The 16,525-nt window shown below is 36.5% G+C and overlaps 3 protein-coding genes across 6 annotated transcripts; 1 reads left to right on the forward strand and 2 right to left on the reverse strand.

The window, feature by feature from the left end:
- The first annotated feature begins 784 nt into the window (after positions 1 to 784).
- On the forward strand, positions 785 to 7,876 carry LOC139771879 (uncharacterized). Of its 2 annotated transcripts, none has more exons than XM_071705026.1 (4): positions 785 to 1,177; positions 1,484 to 1,797; positions 1,892 to 2,271; positions 2,395 to 7,876. In XM_071705026.1, the coding sequence occupies exons 2-4, from the start codon at positions 1,495 to 1,497 to the stop codon at positions 3,101 to 3,103; spliced, it is 1,392 nt and encodes a 463-aa protein (XP_071561127.1). In that variant the 5' UTR covers positions 785 to 1,177; positions 1,484 to 1,494; the 3' UTR covers positions 3,104 to 7,876. The 2 variants fall into 2 exon arrangements, with proteins under 2 accessions (XP_071561127.1, XP_071561126.1); XM_071705025.1 differs by having other exon boundaries at positions 787 to 1,177; positions 2,350 to 7,876.
- On the reverse strand, positions 7,613 to 12,532 carry LOC139771878 (uncharacterized). Its single transcript, XM_071705022.1, has 3 exons — positions 10,416 to 12,532; positions 9,377 to 9,717; positions 7,613 to 8,911 (listed from the first exon to the last, which is right to left on the reverse strand). The coding sequence occupies exons 1-3, from the start codon at positions 11,348 to 11,350 to the stop codon at positions 8,349 to 8,351; spliced, it is 1,839 nt and encodes a 612-aa protein (XP_071561123.1). The 5' UTR covers positions 11,351 to 12,532; the 3' UTR covers positions 7,613 to 8,348.
- Positions 12,533 to 12,662: 130 nt separating this feature from the next.
- Positions 12,663 to 16,160, reverse strand: LOC139771880 (serine/arginine-rich splicing factor 7-like). 3 transcript variants are annotated; one of them, XM_071705028.1, is made up of 5 exons: positions 15,917 to 16,144; positions 15,556 to 15,613; positions 15,234 to 15,456; positions 13,066 to 13,309; positions 12,663 to 12,987 (listed from the first exon to the last, which is right to left on the reverse strand). In XM_071705028.1, the coding sequence occupies exons 1-4, from the start codon at positions 15,929 to 15,931 to the stop codon at positions 13,069 to 13,071; spliced, it is 537 nt and encodes a 178-aa protein (XP_071561129.1). In that variant the 5' UTR covers positions 15,932 to 16,144; the 3' UTR covers positions 12,663 to 12,987; positions 13,066 to 13,068. The 3 variants fall into 3 exon arrangements, with proteins under 3 accessions (XP_071561129.1, XP_071561128.1, XP_071561130.1); XM_071705027.1 differs by having other exon boundaries at positions 15,234 to 15,613; positions 15,917 to 16,142; XM_071705029.1 differs by lacking the exons at positions 12,663 to 12,987; positions 13,066 to 13,309 and adding an exon at positions 13,984 to 14,579 and having other exon boundaries at positions 15,234 to 15,613; positions 15,917 to 16,160.
- Between the last annotated feature and the right edge of the window lie 365 nt (positions 16,161 to 16,525).

The raw sequence follows: 16,525 nt of genomic DNA on the forward strand, positions 1-16,525 counted from the left end.
TTGAAGAGTACCGGCCGTATGTTATATTTGTCTATAGACAGATCAAAAATTCACACACGTGTAGCTCACGTAAAGTCATCATAAAAAATATGTCAATGACACGTGTTAACTCTGCGATCTTATTCTACATTAATTATAAATATTTGTATTTTATATCAGAGACCTGCTCCATTTTGAAATGTTAAATAGCACAACTTTCTTGCCAATTATACTCTTCTATAATTTATCGATTTTCGTGAATTCCGCAAGAGACGTGTATTTTAAGTACTTGTACCATTAACCAATCAATAATTATACAAATATATAATCTTCCTTTTCAAAGCAATATAAAAACAAATTGTGTTGATTAAAATATATATATATAATAATTCCAAGACATTTTCATACTGCTAAAATCCATCTTTTTTAAATCAACCTTTTTTAAATCATCTTTTTTTAATCAATAATACAAGTTAAACTAATATTTTATTATATATTTAAAAATTACAAAATATCATATATATATATATATATAATATAATACCACTACATTAACAGATGTAGCGCGGACGCGCACCAAAATGTTTGATGTTTTATCTTTGGCAACAGTATCAATTATCGTCTATCGACATATTAGGTGCTTTCCATTTACATCAAAACTCAGATAAATCTCACTTCTGTCTTTCTTCAACATGAATGTTGAAGAAAGACAGAAGTGAGATTTATCTGAGTTTTGATGTAAATGGAAAGCAACTATTATCTCAAGAACTTTTGACAGAGCGTTTCGACGAACTTACGGGAAATATCACATGGGTGCGTATCAATCGTTCTTGTATCTTGTGTATCTCGGGCAATCTCGGCTATCTCGCCTCAAACGATCTCCCTTCTGAAAGTTCTTCCCCCTGAAGCTTATCAAATATTTGTAATTTTTAATTGAAACGTGCCTACGTTTGTCGCTTCGATGATGAATTTGGCGTGGTTCTCGTCAGTTTTATCGTGCACTTTGTACAACCTTACTTAAATCGCGACGCGCATCTCTAGTGTCATTGTCATAGCCGCTTAGCCGCGCCAATGTTTCGGAATATGCTGTCAGCGTCAGCGTCAGCGACGGGAATGACGGGATAAGCGGCGATCCGGACGATCACGCACCACGCACGTCGCAAGACGGATCTATGTTGTTTTGGCTATGTCATATTTGGTGTGTATCGTGTAAATGCATAACGATAGCTCACTGACGTGACGGTCGACGGAACGCGATACGCGATACGCGATAGATCGCTCCGCATATCTTATTTCTATCGTATCATACTACAACTAGTTTTACTCTTTGTTTACCTGCTGTACCCTGAATCATTAGGACTACTATACGTATAAGATCAATACAAGAATCGAAAGTGGCTGTAATTTCTTTTTTACAGTAGCAATGTGCTCCTTGGTGTAAATGCGTAACAATAAGTGGTTTATAATGGAATAGATTTTTCAAATTGTATTGTTTTTGTTTTAGATAAATAAAAGATGGGTTGCGTCAATAGCAGAGCTAATCCCAACATTTTTCAAGTAATGAACATAGACAACGAGGGTAATATCACTTCTCCTGGACGTTTGGAAGTCACCGAAGTAGATATTATATTCTATCAGCGTGACAAGCAGCCAATTAAATGGCCATTGCGCTATTTACGTAAATATGGATGGGACATAGAACATCATGACGTCTTCAGTTTTGAGTCGGGCAGACGCTGTTTCACAGGTCCTGGTATATATGCCTTTAAATGTCAGAGAGCTGAAGAACTATTTAATCTTGTACAATCAAAAATTCAGGTTAATATAAATCAATACAAATTAATTCCTAATATCAATATTTAAATATATGACGATAGTAGACGATTTCAAGAAAATATTCCCTTATTAACAGGTATGCAACAACAGTGGAGATGATACGCTGTCCAGAGACCTTCCAATCCCGTCACATCCTGCTGCTTCAGTAGCGAGTATGGCGATACAGATGGAGCCTAACTATTTGGATCCAATATCATCTAACAATCCTACAGGCTCTAGATTTCCTCATAGCCAACAGAACGGTATCGGAAGATTAAGCAGTGTTGGCAGCAGTAGTGGCCCTATATCTCCCCAAGGAACCTTGGGATCACCGTCACCACCCTCTATGCTGCCACCACCGCCACCGATTTCTCAGCCTCATCCGTCCTCTCTTTACGTCAATGAGGAAGTCTTGTCGTCTCTCCCCATTGAAATGGAGCGCAACAATAATAAAAGCCTTGGAAGAACAGTACAAAGGTAACATCGAGATTCGAGTTTAATCGGTTACGTAAAAAGCATATCGGATAGAATACAATTTCCTCATTATTATTGCAGATCACCACAAAACGCTTCTACGATTAATAACGCGATATTCATTAGTAGGCCTGTGGAAACGGAATTGATACCCATTCAGGGTAACACAGAAATAACAAGTTATGATGCAACGTCAGCGTTACCTACGACTACGGCGCCCTATATGAATATAGACATCTGCAGCGAATCCAACCCAATCTCGCCAACGCACAGTACTTTCGAGACGGATCAGCTCAAGGAAGAAAGTAACGACATAGACGGATCTGAACACGCATACATGAACATAGGTCCTGGACAAGATCCTGGACACACGGAGAACATTGCCATCAGGATACGTCCACCTCCGTTGCCCGTCTTACAATCGGATATGGAGGAAGGCTTCAGACATTGCTACGCTAATCTAGAGGCGAGCGAAATCGAGAGTCTGAGAAAGAGATTCTCCAGCACCTCGGTAGCCGAGAGGTCACCCTTAGCACCCTCTACGCCGACAGGATTCCCGATTAGGGAGGTAAATTATGCAGTTTTGGATCTAGATAAGAAAGACTCACCCACCGGCGCATCCAACAATACGGTAAACATTGCCCCCTCTCCACCCGAATCTCCGAATAAGCCACAAAAAGGCTACGCCACGATAGACTTCAACAAAACGGCTGCTCTCTCGCACTCCGTTAATCCCAACCTCGTGAACGATAACGAAGGCTGCAGAAAAACTCGTCATAACTCTACGATAAGCGACCTGGTAGCTCCGTGCAGGCACAATTCAGTAAGTGAATGAATAAGCGAGTGGCATATTTTATATTATAATAGATTACATCGTAATATATCGTATAACGACGTTCGTATAACGACTGTCTATCGTGTTCTTCGCTGTAGAAAAAGAGAGAAAAAAAACACAAAAAAGTTGTGGAAGATCGGATTTAGTTTTAGCATGAGCTTCTAAAACTCATTAAAGTCGTTTGATTACGCGTAAAACTTGCAAAGTTTCTTAGTATATTGGAGACTACATAGTAGTTGATATATACCATGAGATATTCTAGCGTATGAATTTGTACAAGTTTTCAGTGCATTTTATCAGAGAATAACAGTATTCATACACACATATACATACATAGTAAGTCTTTTTTCCAAGTCAGACTAAGACAGCATAGAGAAAATGTTTTTATATGAGAAAGGTATAGATAAGTTTTTAGTACTTCATGCAAGCAGATTTTTTACATTTAGCATTTTACAAAGTAACATGTGGAGGAATTGGAAGCTAAAGTGCCCTAATCTTTTTCTGTAAATATCGTAGAATTTAATGTGGCTCAAGTGATCGTAATGGACACACAAAGTATGGTATAATATAAAGAAAGTATGATATAAGTTATCGCTGATAACGAGAATCATATAGAGGTTTTTAAGTGATTGCTGTCATTTATTAGTTATTATATATATCATGAAAACTAATAATAATAAAGTGTAAATTTAATATGAATATTTGTATAACTGGAGTAATCACTTAAAACAAGATTGTGGATGGCATATTCATTTAGATTTGATATGTGTGATGTGAATAATTAATAATTAATAATATTAATTAAACAAATGTGTTAAAACAGCTGATGCAGGACTTTGTTAAGTTCCAAAGATTATATATATTTTCGTTCATTTTGTGTGTGTGTGTATGTGCGTGTGTGCGTGTGCGCGCGCGTGTGTGTTTGAGTGTACATATGAATTTTATATATATATTATTTATCTACTAAATATTGTTGATGCATATATCAGCACAATATTATTGATTCAAAGACAACTTTTTTCCTTTGAATAATTCTTAATCCAGTAATAAAATTACAATACATCCAGGATGTAAATAACCAGAAATTTTTTTACGGATAAGTTCATGCACGTTGTTGTCTAGTATATTTATAATCGTTATAAAAAATTGGATTTAAACCAAATATATCACATATTTATGTTACCAAGAATATATAATCTAATTGTAAGAAACATAGATATAATTGAATTAAGTAATTAGATAAGTTTATTTATCAATCATAAAATATTTTCTAACACACACGTATAAATACGGTTGCTTTCGTATGCGTTAAAAGATACGCAGAAAATATTGCGAATATATTATTAAACTACATATTATTTTCTATGTAACTTGCATTTCAGTTTTTGTTAGCGAAATTTAACTGGAGCTACTTTTCGATTTGATTTGACATATATGTATATATATATATATATATATATATAAACACACACACACAGAGAGAGACTGTTAAGTCTTCTCATATAAAATAACAAGTTAAGGAAAAGTTGAATTTTCTTATAGAATGAACGGAATACTTGTATCTTTTTGGAGACGTTGCATTTTAGATCGCGACTTATATTATCTTTTTCGTAAGAGTTTAAGTATAATAAGGAACTGTTTAACTTAAGAATAATAGATTACTGAGATAATCGAAAATGCCAAATTTTATATAGATTTATTATATATAATTAATTTTATATGCAAATATAGATATGCCTGTTTTCTTTTTGCTATTTCCTGTGTTTGCATCTAAAAAAAGATTATTATTTGGCGTATACGTATTTCTGACAGCACAATTTTTTATTATCATAATTTTCGATTATCTAAAAATCTATTGATAGAAAAATGTTTTTACCGAAAAGAAAATACAGAAAATAATCTTGATATTGAAAAAGAAAGATAACTCGATATTTTGGAATGGAAATTCTAATAACAGACTCTCAATATTGATAATCATAGAATAAAATCAGTATATTCAAAGTGATATTTAGGTCAAAGGCAGAAGTATTATGTTAAAAAGGAAACATTGAAAAATATTCATTAGCCTATGATATTAACGTATTCACTGCCATATACAAATACTTAGCAAGATAATAGAAGTTACATAGCCTTAGAGTCTCTTCACGGCCTTTATTATTTAAAAAAATAATTGATTAATTGTAAAAAGAACAATATACTAAATAATTAAATTTACATAATAATTATCATGCTGCATAATTTAAATAATTTGATGACATTAATCTTTCTCTCTGTATATTCTACATCCTACTTATTATTTATTATATCATAAATTTTTATTATTAAATATTTTCAAGAAATATGAATGAACACTTTCAAAAGACTGAATTGATCGATAATATAATATTTAGCAAATCAGAATATTTCATAAACAATTATAAAAAGATGCAGCTTTCATTGTATAGTTTTAAATATTTTTTAATTCAGCAAACAATAAACGAGCTATTTCAGGCAATAACATTAAATAATCTGTATGATTTTTCCGCGATAGATTTTATGAAAAGAATACTTTCTACAGGTTGTAAATAAAATCCAATCACCAAAACTCTTCGAAATTGGTAGTGAATAAGTTAATACGAAATCCTTCTGGCTTTAATATTTAAAAATTTTATATGAAAAAAAAAGAAATTAATTTGCCTTAAATAGAGAAACCTCTTGAGGCATTGTAAACAGAAATCTTTGTTAAAAGGTATCTTATAGCGCTATCAAGGAAATTGGTTTATGTTCTCTCTTAAATAAATCTATATATACATTATCTCTGCCAAAGTAATATATAATTATAAAATCTCCGTTTTCTAAATAGCGAAAAGAATTCAGGCCTATTCAATTTTATTAGAAATGGGGCAAAAATTTCTCTTTTTCTTATTTGAATAATAAAAGATAAAAAAGAAGTATTTCTAATTTATTCGTGACGAGAGAATATGATACTCATATTATTCATAGAAGTAATCATTATTCGTACGAATAAAACATATAACATTATTTGAGTACCTATCTAGATAGAAAGTTATTTAAACGATCAAACAAATTTATTATCGAATAACGAATTGAACAAAAATTTATGTAACATGATGCTCATCTCTAATATATATTGCATAGTGTTATGCACCATGTATTGTATGGAGGATTCTATATGATATCTATGCGCTTTACAATTAGACAACAAATGTCAATATAGGAAACGTAATGAGTAACAATGAGTAACAATGTGCAATGCTTGGGGCATAGATAAAAGACTTTTATATTCTATATATTATTATACATACACGCAAAATTGAATGCGCGAAGGTCTACCAGAAGAAATTTTTTTTTCTAAATTAATAAATTTTTATTAATTTTATTTGCGTACCTTTAGTTTTATAAACATTTACTGCAATATTTCATTGATCTACAATTTTAACAAAATTATCATCAGCGCTCAATACGTTAAATGCCGTGAATGTACATTATGTATGTATATGTACATTAAGAATGTACCATTATTTATCCAAAGAATATGTTTTAAGATTACATACGGTTTAAAATATTTTAGTTAGATCACGCAAAATGTATAATCAAGCTTTTTGTCATAATATTTCTACAGCCATACACACAGTTTTGAAATCCATAACTTTTCCTTGTGCCAGAATTATCCATTATACATATAATTGGTGATTTGATAAGATTAAGGATTTTTTAAAATTAGGAACTGTAATTAAAGACTGTTGTAATGAAAGAAAGTGTTATTGAAAGGAATGAGCGTGTGTGATCGAGAATTTCTGTAGAACATGTCCGTTTAGCGAATATAAGTAGAATGTGCCAAAAAAGACGCATAAATCCGTTTTATAACAATATTCAGAGCTTAAAGATGTAGTTTAGGCTTTTTTGTGCTATATGCAAGTGTTCTTAAAATGAATACGATAACAATGACAGTGTCATCGCGTCATTTGAATATGCAATATAGCAGCCTGTATTATAGACACATACATCGAATTGAATTTCTATCGAAACGTGTGTGTATGTAAGTTTGAATGCATGTGCACACGTGCGTACCTTAACTACGAGTAATAATAAAACATAAGAGCTTATCAGTAGGCCATGAAAAGTTGGAAACGTGTCTCAGCGCTCGTGCAACAAGTATTACGTATGTGTCGATCGTTTCTTCATTTCTTTTAAATTTTGCAAATCCGTGATAAACGTAACTATTTGTTGAACGGTGTTTAATGTTCATCTGTTATTAAATGTTACGTGAATCGATATTTTATGCGATTAATCCTGATCTATGTTGGTAAATATTTTGTTATACATAGCTGCAGTGCAAAACGAAATTTACATCAACTAGATCTACTGAAATTTCACGACTGTGAGACATGTTTTGTAATAGATGCGTAATGAAATTATCGAGAAGAGAATCTACAATTTGTACGTTTGTTTCTATTTTTCCCCAGTGCATGTAATGGAAAGAAGCCTATATGAAATAGGGAAGACATATTTATTTTTATACAGAGTGTCTTCTAGACGTTTTAATCAGGAAAAGTATAGTGAGTTACATTATGTACATTGTACGATTGTTATATAATATTTATTTCATGATTCTAACACAGCCTTTCAGATATTATGTGATATACTTTGAACGAAATATTTTAAAATCCATTTATACTTAGCTGTACATACAAACATGCTCTCGATTTACTCATTTTCGCTTCATTTCAGATTATGTGGATTTATAAAATATACACTAATGTTATATAAAAATTGTACTGTTTCATTTTATTAATTCCCGTTCAAACAATTGTGTCGATATTGTCGATAACAAATAAACCTAACTAAAATTTAATTTTTTACTTACATTAATATTGATTACATTAATGATGTAAATATAATAATGATGGCAAGATTACGCGCGATGACAACAATAGTGAAAACAAAAAGATAACGACGATAACGGTATTAACGTTTATTTGTAAAATATATTGCAGTTATATATATTCTAAATCGTAGATCATACGTTGCAATCTTTAAATTTAAATTAAGTGCACTTTGATCCACAGCCGGGATTTATGGCAATTTTATATTGTGCTTGCACATATAAATTCTGCACACACTTCTATTACACGAGTATCGCGATATTTATTGAGCAACAACAAGGATGATAATTGCACTTTGTTTATAGAAACATTTAACGATCTTAAGCAACACTGCCGAATGTCAGTAGGAAATCAACGAATCAGGCGGCGAGTTGTCGACGTCTGGTCAATTCGTGGTCAATCAGGAGCGAGATGTCGGGATGACGGCGCTGGATGGTCGCGCAATAACGTATGGTCTGACTGGGATCGGCGCCAGCCTTCAATAGTATCCTGACGGCGTTGGCAAATCCGCTCTCGGCGGCGACTTGCAATGCCGTCAGATCGTCGACGTTGACTTTCTCCAATTGAGCTAAAGGCGAAGTAACCAACAGCGATACCGTCTGATGAAATCCTCTTGCTGATGCGAGGTGCAACGGAGTGTTTCCGCCGGCGTCCTGCATGCCCGGATCCTCGCCGTGTTCGAGTAGCTTCATCACCATATCGACATGATTTTTCCGCGACGCTATATGCAATGGAGTTTCGCCGTACCGCGACGTGATACCTGTCGGCGTGTGTTGTATCAACAATGTCGCCGTATTTAACGCACCGCACTCCAGACTCTCGTGCAAAGCGGTCTCTCCGCGATCGTTCTTCAGCGCGGTATCCGCGCCGGCGGCCAGAAGCGTACCAATCAGCGACTCGATGTCGGTCTTGTGATTGTTATCTGCAAGATAACGTGCCATTAAACCTCTTGCACGTGCACATTCTTTGTTTGACGATCGCAAAATGAGCGAGAATAATCACTTGTTTTCGAAAAAGTCACGCGCGTCGGTAGATGTGGTTACTGAATGTAAAATGGCATAATCTTGAACTTTTTCATTTACAAAAATATCAAGTGCGTAATTTTTGAGTTTTTAGTAATTGGAAGTTAAGAGTCTTTTGAAAACTAAAAAAATTTCAAATAAGTAAATAAATAATAAATTAGTTTCAAGTAAATTTCACTTGACAGAATTTGAATTTAAATTGCACAGTTACGAAAAGATATATGTAATGTTGGAAAGTTAATTAAAAGATAAGTAATAATGCCTCGACATTTTCGTCAAAGGAAAATCGACTTGCAACTGTCCTTCTTAATGAGGGATCACAGAGGAGAATTATGTGTGCAGACGATCATATTATGGTCTCGTACCAAAAATAGTTGACGATGCTAAAATGTGTAAGGCACTTCGGCCTTGGTGATCCTTAGCATTAACGGGTCCTGCTCTCGCCAGCAATTCCAACGTCTTCAAGGCCGCATCGAAATTATTACGAAGGGATTTTAGCGACGTGTGAGCCAGTTGACGAGAGAGCACGTGCAACGCACTCGATCCACTGCCGGCCTCTTTGACGCCTGGCGGACAGTTGTATTTCAAGAGGTCCTCCACGAATTTCAACACGTTGCCCGGTCCGCCGTTCAGGATTACTCTGTGAAGTGCCGTTTCACCCCGCGGCGAACGCACAGCTGGGTCGCACCCGTTCGCCAGTAGCGCGCTGTAATCCGGCAATAAAAAGATATAAAAAGTTTGTACGAATATTGCCTTTGCAATTATTATATAGCAAAAATAAAAAGATACTAATTTTTAAGATTACTAATATTACAATAATAATATTAATACTATACGACGCATCACGAAAATAAAATGGCACTCTGTGCCGCAAACATAAGTTATTTTTAGCTTTTACGACAATTCATCAAAGAGAATTTTTATAGCTATGCAGAGTTTCACGGAGCTGTCGAAGAATATTTCAAGTATGTACATGATATCGCGCGCTTCAAACTAATGTGTTGTTTAACATTACGAAACTATTTTTCACTACATTTTTTTTATTAATAAACCCGTAAAGTAATATGTAAGTCTGTATAATTATTCTTAAAAATTTTACCGAGTTTACCGATGGATATAGATTTCTCTGTTGCAAATAACATAAAGATCAATGAGTTTATAATAAAAAATAAAAAAAACCAGTTAAATATTCAAGAGATAACGCTACGATGATTCACGAATGACTCAGAAAGCTCTAAATTGATGTAATTTGCGGGAAGGACTGGAAGGAGATAGTTATATGCAAAGGAATGTGGTCTTAAACTGAACTACCCGATTGACATCGACCGCATCGACGCATCACGTGACACGGTGAGACTTGAGAGTGATTGGAGTCATTGGAGTCTACGATTCTAAAAAATCTACCTCAACACAGGCAGGCAATGATTCGTTGCTGCCATCAATAGGGGTGGATCGCCCGACACGTTCCAATCCGGTTCGTCCAGGTCCAGGTTTTGCACGCAACCGTTGGCGATCAACGCTGAAACGCGCTTGGCGTTTCCCGATCGTACGGCATCATAAAACGATTCGCCGTCCTGTGTGTGCTGGCCGATAATTTCCCTTTCAAAATCATCTTGTTTTTGATCGTCCGTATCCAGGCAAATTTCCGCCACGTTCTCGCAACAAGCTCGCACGTCTCGCACGTCTCCCAGAATCTGCGCGACAGAATCTCGAAATTTCTCCCCTACGTGAACCCTACTGTCGCACGCGCGTCGTTCCTGCATCCGGATCTCCAGACTCACGCTCCGATTCTTCTGATCCTTGTCAAGATCCTCGACCTGGTCCTCGACCTGGTCCTCGACCTGCTCCCTTCTCGCGCTGCACGTGGATGTGGATGCGCTTTCCGGCGCGGTATTATCCGCCAATGAAATCGATTCCCTCTTTTCCTTATGCCTCTCGTTATCTAACTTATCTTCGAAGGACAATTCCTCATTTTTGGATCTGCTCATTCGCGAAATCTCATTTACTGAATTTGCAGAAACACTAACGTTTCCTTCGTCCTTATCTTCCTTCTCTTTCTCGAACATTCCCGAATCCCCGTCGACTGATTCAGAACCAGGCAGAACCATCAGGCTGACTTCCACGGAAGAAAGCGTGGATTCTTCGAAAGACGAGTCACCTGTTGCGAGACTGGCTTGTGATAACGACGAGGTTTCCTCCATATCAGCGGCAGTGTCTGAATTGTCCAGTTCTTCGCTGTTGTAGCACTTGTAGCGTACTTTCGCAGGATCGAAAGTATCGGGTGGACTCGTTGTCTCCTGCTGCTCGCGTTCTGTCGTCGTTTCATATGCGGAAGTCATATCGCACCCGCGCGCTTAATTGGCCCCGATTATTTGTTCACGCAATTGGCTCGACGCGCGGAACAATACGGCGAACGCGTATAATTGGTCTGTGTACTGCCTGAGAAATTTCGCTTTCGCCACTCGATCGGCGTGGTCGGACCACGCGGACCACGCCGGCAATGTTAATTATATGTTATATGTACAATAAAACCCGCGCTACAACAAAAAGAAGCTCAACGGGAGATCAAACTTGGCGTATGAAACGATCGAGCAGAATCGAAATCGAAGCGAGCAAGAATCAGCGGCGTTTTACGATGCTTCACTAAAAACGTGCGTCTGCCTCTACCAGCCTCTACCGGCTGCGTACACCGGCTTCTCCCCCTTTTTTTTTCTTCCTCCTCTTCTTCTTCTTCTTCTTCAGCTCCCTCTACTTCTCCGTACTGCCATTCTGTGTTTCGCGTTGTATCGCATTTTGCTTTCATTCGTTGCCTACCCCACTTCGCCGGTCTGTAGTCTGTGTGCTCCTTAATCCTCCTCAGACGAGCCATGGGTGCCGAATCATTGAAATTTGTAAAGCGATTGCAATGATGATGAACGATCATCAAACTTATTTGTATTCTTGTAACCATGTAAAATAATAGTTACATTTTTTCAAAATTTGAAAAGCACTATTAACCAAAATAATATGAATTTTTGATTATGTTTTACAATTGTTTAATAATTATTATTAAGTAGGTATACAGTGAAAGTCCTTACTAGCAAATGAATAAGGTCCAAGTCATTCACTTTGATTTGTGTCACATCTCTTTCTATATCATTATCATTTTTGAATAGTGTATATGCACTATGTATATATATATTTTCTCCCCCCCCCCTCTCTCTCTCACTCTCTTTCCTCTCCACGCGCAAAGTTAATATTCAGCAGTATAAACTTAATAAATCTAGAAATAAAAAGGTTATAGATATAACATTTCAAGCCATTAAAAAATTAAATCATTTCAATCTTACTTTACCAGTTATTCGTTAATGTAGCTTTTCCACAAGACACAGTTTGAAAATGTTTGCAAATCGGATCACACCATTTGCTACGCCTATTAACTCGCTGCCTTACTGTCGTCGAGTACTGATGATGCAAAAAAATTTCAAGAGAAAAGAAAACTCGGCGACGCCGCGTGATCACCAACAGATACACAATAATGTATATACGAACGGGAAGCCTTGGGACTTTTACCCTGCTTATACTACACGCATACTTGTTTGGTATGGGAAGTTGAGATTTCAGCGAGATGGACATGATTGAATGCACGGTACAATACAATACAAATGCGCGCACATCTAAAAAGCTACCATTTTATTGAACATCAGCCTACAATAACTTAAATGCGACCGATGAACATGACACAGAACTGTAAGAAACCGTAGTCGGTAAAATAACAATATATATGTTTCCTCCTTCATATGAAATAATAATTCTTCGTTTATATAAAGTTGTTATGCTATCCATATTACAAAAACAGGTGAGTCTTACATATGCTAAATAATAGATATGCTAAATAATCTGCAATTGGTTGAACTGTTGAAGGGATTGTAGTTGTAGTTGTAGCTTTTTAATCAAGTCAAAGAAATCCGATAAACGTCAGTTAAATCCGTATCCACTAAAACAGAAACTCACAATGTATTACATTCATTCAATGACAATAACAGCATAAGCGCGATGTTCACTATATATTTACCATTTATCTGCTTCGCGATCTGGAGCCCGATCGAGATTTCGACTTGCTTCGATCTTTGGAAACAGACTTCCGTTTCTTGCGATACTTATCCTTGACGCAAACGCTCTTGCTGTGGGATGGGCTGCGCCGTGATGAACGCGAGCGCGAGCGATTGCTGCGAGATCTTGAGCGGGAACGTGAGCGCGATCGCGATCGTGATCGCGATTTTGATCTTGATTTGGACTTTGATCGCGAGCGGGACCACCTAAAGTAAAAGTTGTAATAAATAAATGTCAAAATAATAGCCACGTATATATTTTTGCCTATTTTGCCTATCCATTACTACAGAACATAAATGTGAAACATGATCTTTAAAACTGGATATTTTTTTTTATTCGATTTTTATCGATTGCTATATAGCACGTATTATCCCCAAAATTACTGACAACGATCTGTTACCACCAATAATAATAAAACCTGATCCTGTCGAACCTTTAAATTTACATACCTATTAGGTATATAACAAGTTTATCATCTTTTATAAACACACATTGAAAATATAATATTTTGATACCGATTGTGAGTTCTCTCCCTCCCTCTCTGAAATGCATGTTAGTATAACAGATCAGTTATCCGAACTCTGATGTATAAATAATACCGTTGGTTAATTTTCAAACTCCACGTATTCATTAAAAGGCATTATTTAATATCTTTGAGCAATTCCTATTTGACAAGACTAACAAATTATTTCCATAAATAAATGCAACTACCTTTACAAGTCATGCAAGTTTGCTTACACGTAATAATGTAACGTGGATTCGTTCATATTCAAAGTATAGCTCAGCAAGTATATACATTAATCCTCGTTGAATATATACTTGACTGTTCTACTTATATACCATCTTTCCTGGCTGTGCTTACAGCAGACAATTGTGGATTGCGTGCGCGCGATGGCTATGCCGAGAAGGGAGAGCGGATGAGCCCTTTATACAGATGAAATTACGAGAGGGTCCGAGATGAACGGATGAAGAGTGGCTAGAGACGGGATCGCTGAAAGTTTGTCTCTCAACAATTGTTAAGTATTACGACGATGACGACAACGACGGCGACGGCGACGGCAACGACGACGATGACGATGACGATGACCACGATGATCAAGACGACGACGACAACGATGACTACGACGAGAAGGACGACTAGGCGGAAATCACAGATAGCTGAACGAAGAACGCCAGAAGTGCCAGACGTGCATAAACTCTCGATTTAGGGTGATGGTCAGTGGTCAGCGGATCGGTATCGTAGCAGTGCGCAGAACTAGCCACCCCGTGTCCAGTCGGCCACGGCCCATGTTTTTGCCGCGTTTTCTCGCTCGCAGAGTGTGCAGAGGGAAACCCAAAGTAGATGTGGAGTGCTCTACGCTGTAACTACGACGCGCGGTGTGTATCACAAACGTGAACCCAAGGCGAATCTCGCGCGACAATGTCGGGTAGCAACACACATTTCACATGCGTGTGCTGTATGCTCAGCCGCAACTCCTATAAATAACGGGCAATATTACGTTGGCCGCTTTACAGTATTTCTTTATGTTTGTAGAAATATCTTTGCTTTCTTTTAATCATTACCAATTATGTCTAAGTAGCTTATAATCGCCATTATTTAAATAATGGAACCTATACAATCTTTTTCATAACTGCAAAGTGAAATTGGCACAATGATATTGTGACAGTCATTTGATCAAATAAATCTCATGTAATTCATTATTAGAGATTATCTTACTGTACATATTTAATATTTGTTTCCTAATTATTAAATATCAAATAAAGAATGCCTGATTGAAGGGCTAAATTCAAATATGGCTGATTTACATGAAGTAGAATCTTTGTAATCATAAATGTGAACTCTCATCAGAGTTCACATATAACAAGAGATATAAAGTATTACTTCTCTATATTTTTCTATAACTATGTTACAATCCTTTTCCATTTTGCAAGATAACTCTCCACAATGTATGCAAGAAGTCAGAAACTTTGCACCCAACATGATTCAATGTATAATCTTTTAAATACATAAAAATTATATACATATATATATATATATATATATATATATATATATATAAATTTGATACTTAATAAGTATAAAATAATGTGATTGATTTCATTAAAAAAGAAAAAATTTCCAAGACTTACCTTCTTCTACGAGAACTTCTATGACGGTGGCAATCTCGAGCATAATGACCCCTTTCGCCACATTCGTAACATTTATCTTCTGGATGAAACGGTCTCCCAACACCTCTTCTAGAGAAGCCTCTGTCTCTTAATTTCTTTCCGTTTGACAATTCGACACGAACGCGTCGTCCACATAGAATGCGACCGTCCAGTCCTCTCACAGCGTCTTCTGCATCTCTGGGATCTTCAAATTCGACAAAGGCAAATCCAGGAGGGTTTCTGGCAACCCAAACATTATGTAAGGGTCCATAGTAGGAAAATGCATCTTCCAATTGTTGCTTACTAGCACTGCTTCCTAAATCTCCTACATAGACCTTGCCATCCGAGGGATAACGCGAGATCTAATAAAGCAAAAAATACATACATATATATATATATATATATATGTATAATCAAAATCACAATAAAGTATCCCCACCAAAATATATGTAAAACAATAAAAATCGACCAAACATTTTTCTCATTTCTGTATATTTAACCCCAAAGAGAGAAAATAATGTATAAATCTCATATCTCTTTCGAGTTAACTCTTTCCGAGATCTTGAACATTTGAACAAATACGATCCCAACCGTAATGAAACGACAACGTTGTATTACTCCCAAAATACATTATGCTGACGTAATAAAAATCCGAATTTTTATACCTTGCTGCTGCTCATCTTATCAGCTTCGTGGAGTTTTCGCGACCGCAATTCTTTACAAAGAACGTCGAAACTGCGACATACTTTCTGGAAAATATGTGATTGCCAACGACACAACGACAGCTCCCTACTTCTCTACCTCCCTTCGCGTTATCGATTCGAGAGAAACAAATTACAAATTGATTAGAAACTCCTCCGATGGCTAGAAACGGCTCCGAGCTCCGAGCTCCGACCAATTTTTCAATAGCGTTTTCACCACGATATTTACGATTATGTCCACCAATGGCACCAATGCCAGCCGCCAGGGTGGCCAGGAATATCCGCTACATATGGTTCAATTTACTTGGCCAATCACTACCGAGGACATATGCAGCCCGTATCACAATGGACGTTGAAAGTTGAAACCTTGAAACTCGACCAACGACGGCAACGACACTGAACGACACGTGTGCTCAGAAATCTCAGATTGCTCGGTTACCAAGTTAGGGTGAAATCACACGATACGGGAATCAGCATGCGGGACAGAGGATGCGTGATTCGAACAGCCAATCAGCGCTCTTCCGCATTTTTCTATCCCGCGCTGATTGGCTGTTCGAATCACGCATCCTCTGT

This window comes from Temnothorax nylanderi, unplaced genomic scaffold (assembly GCF_030848795.1).
Source record: "Temnothorax nylanderi isolate EJ_2023f unplaced genomic scaffold, tnyl_v1.0 TNYL_tig0045_pilon, whole genome shotgun sequence".
NCBI lineage: Eukaryota > Metazoa > Arthropoda > Insecta > Hymenoptera > Formicidae > Temnothorax > Temnothorax nylanderi.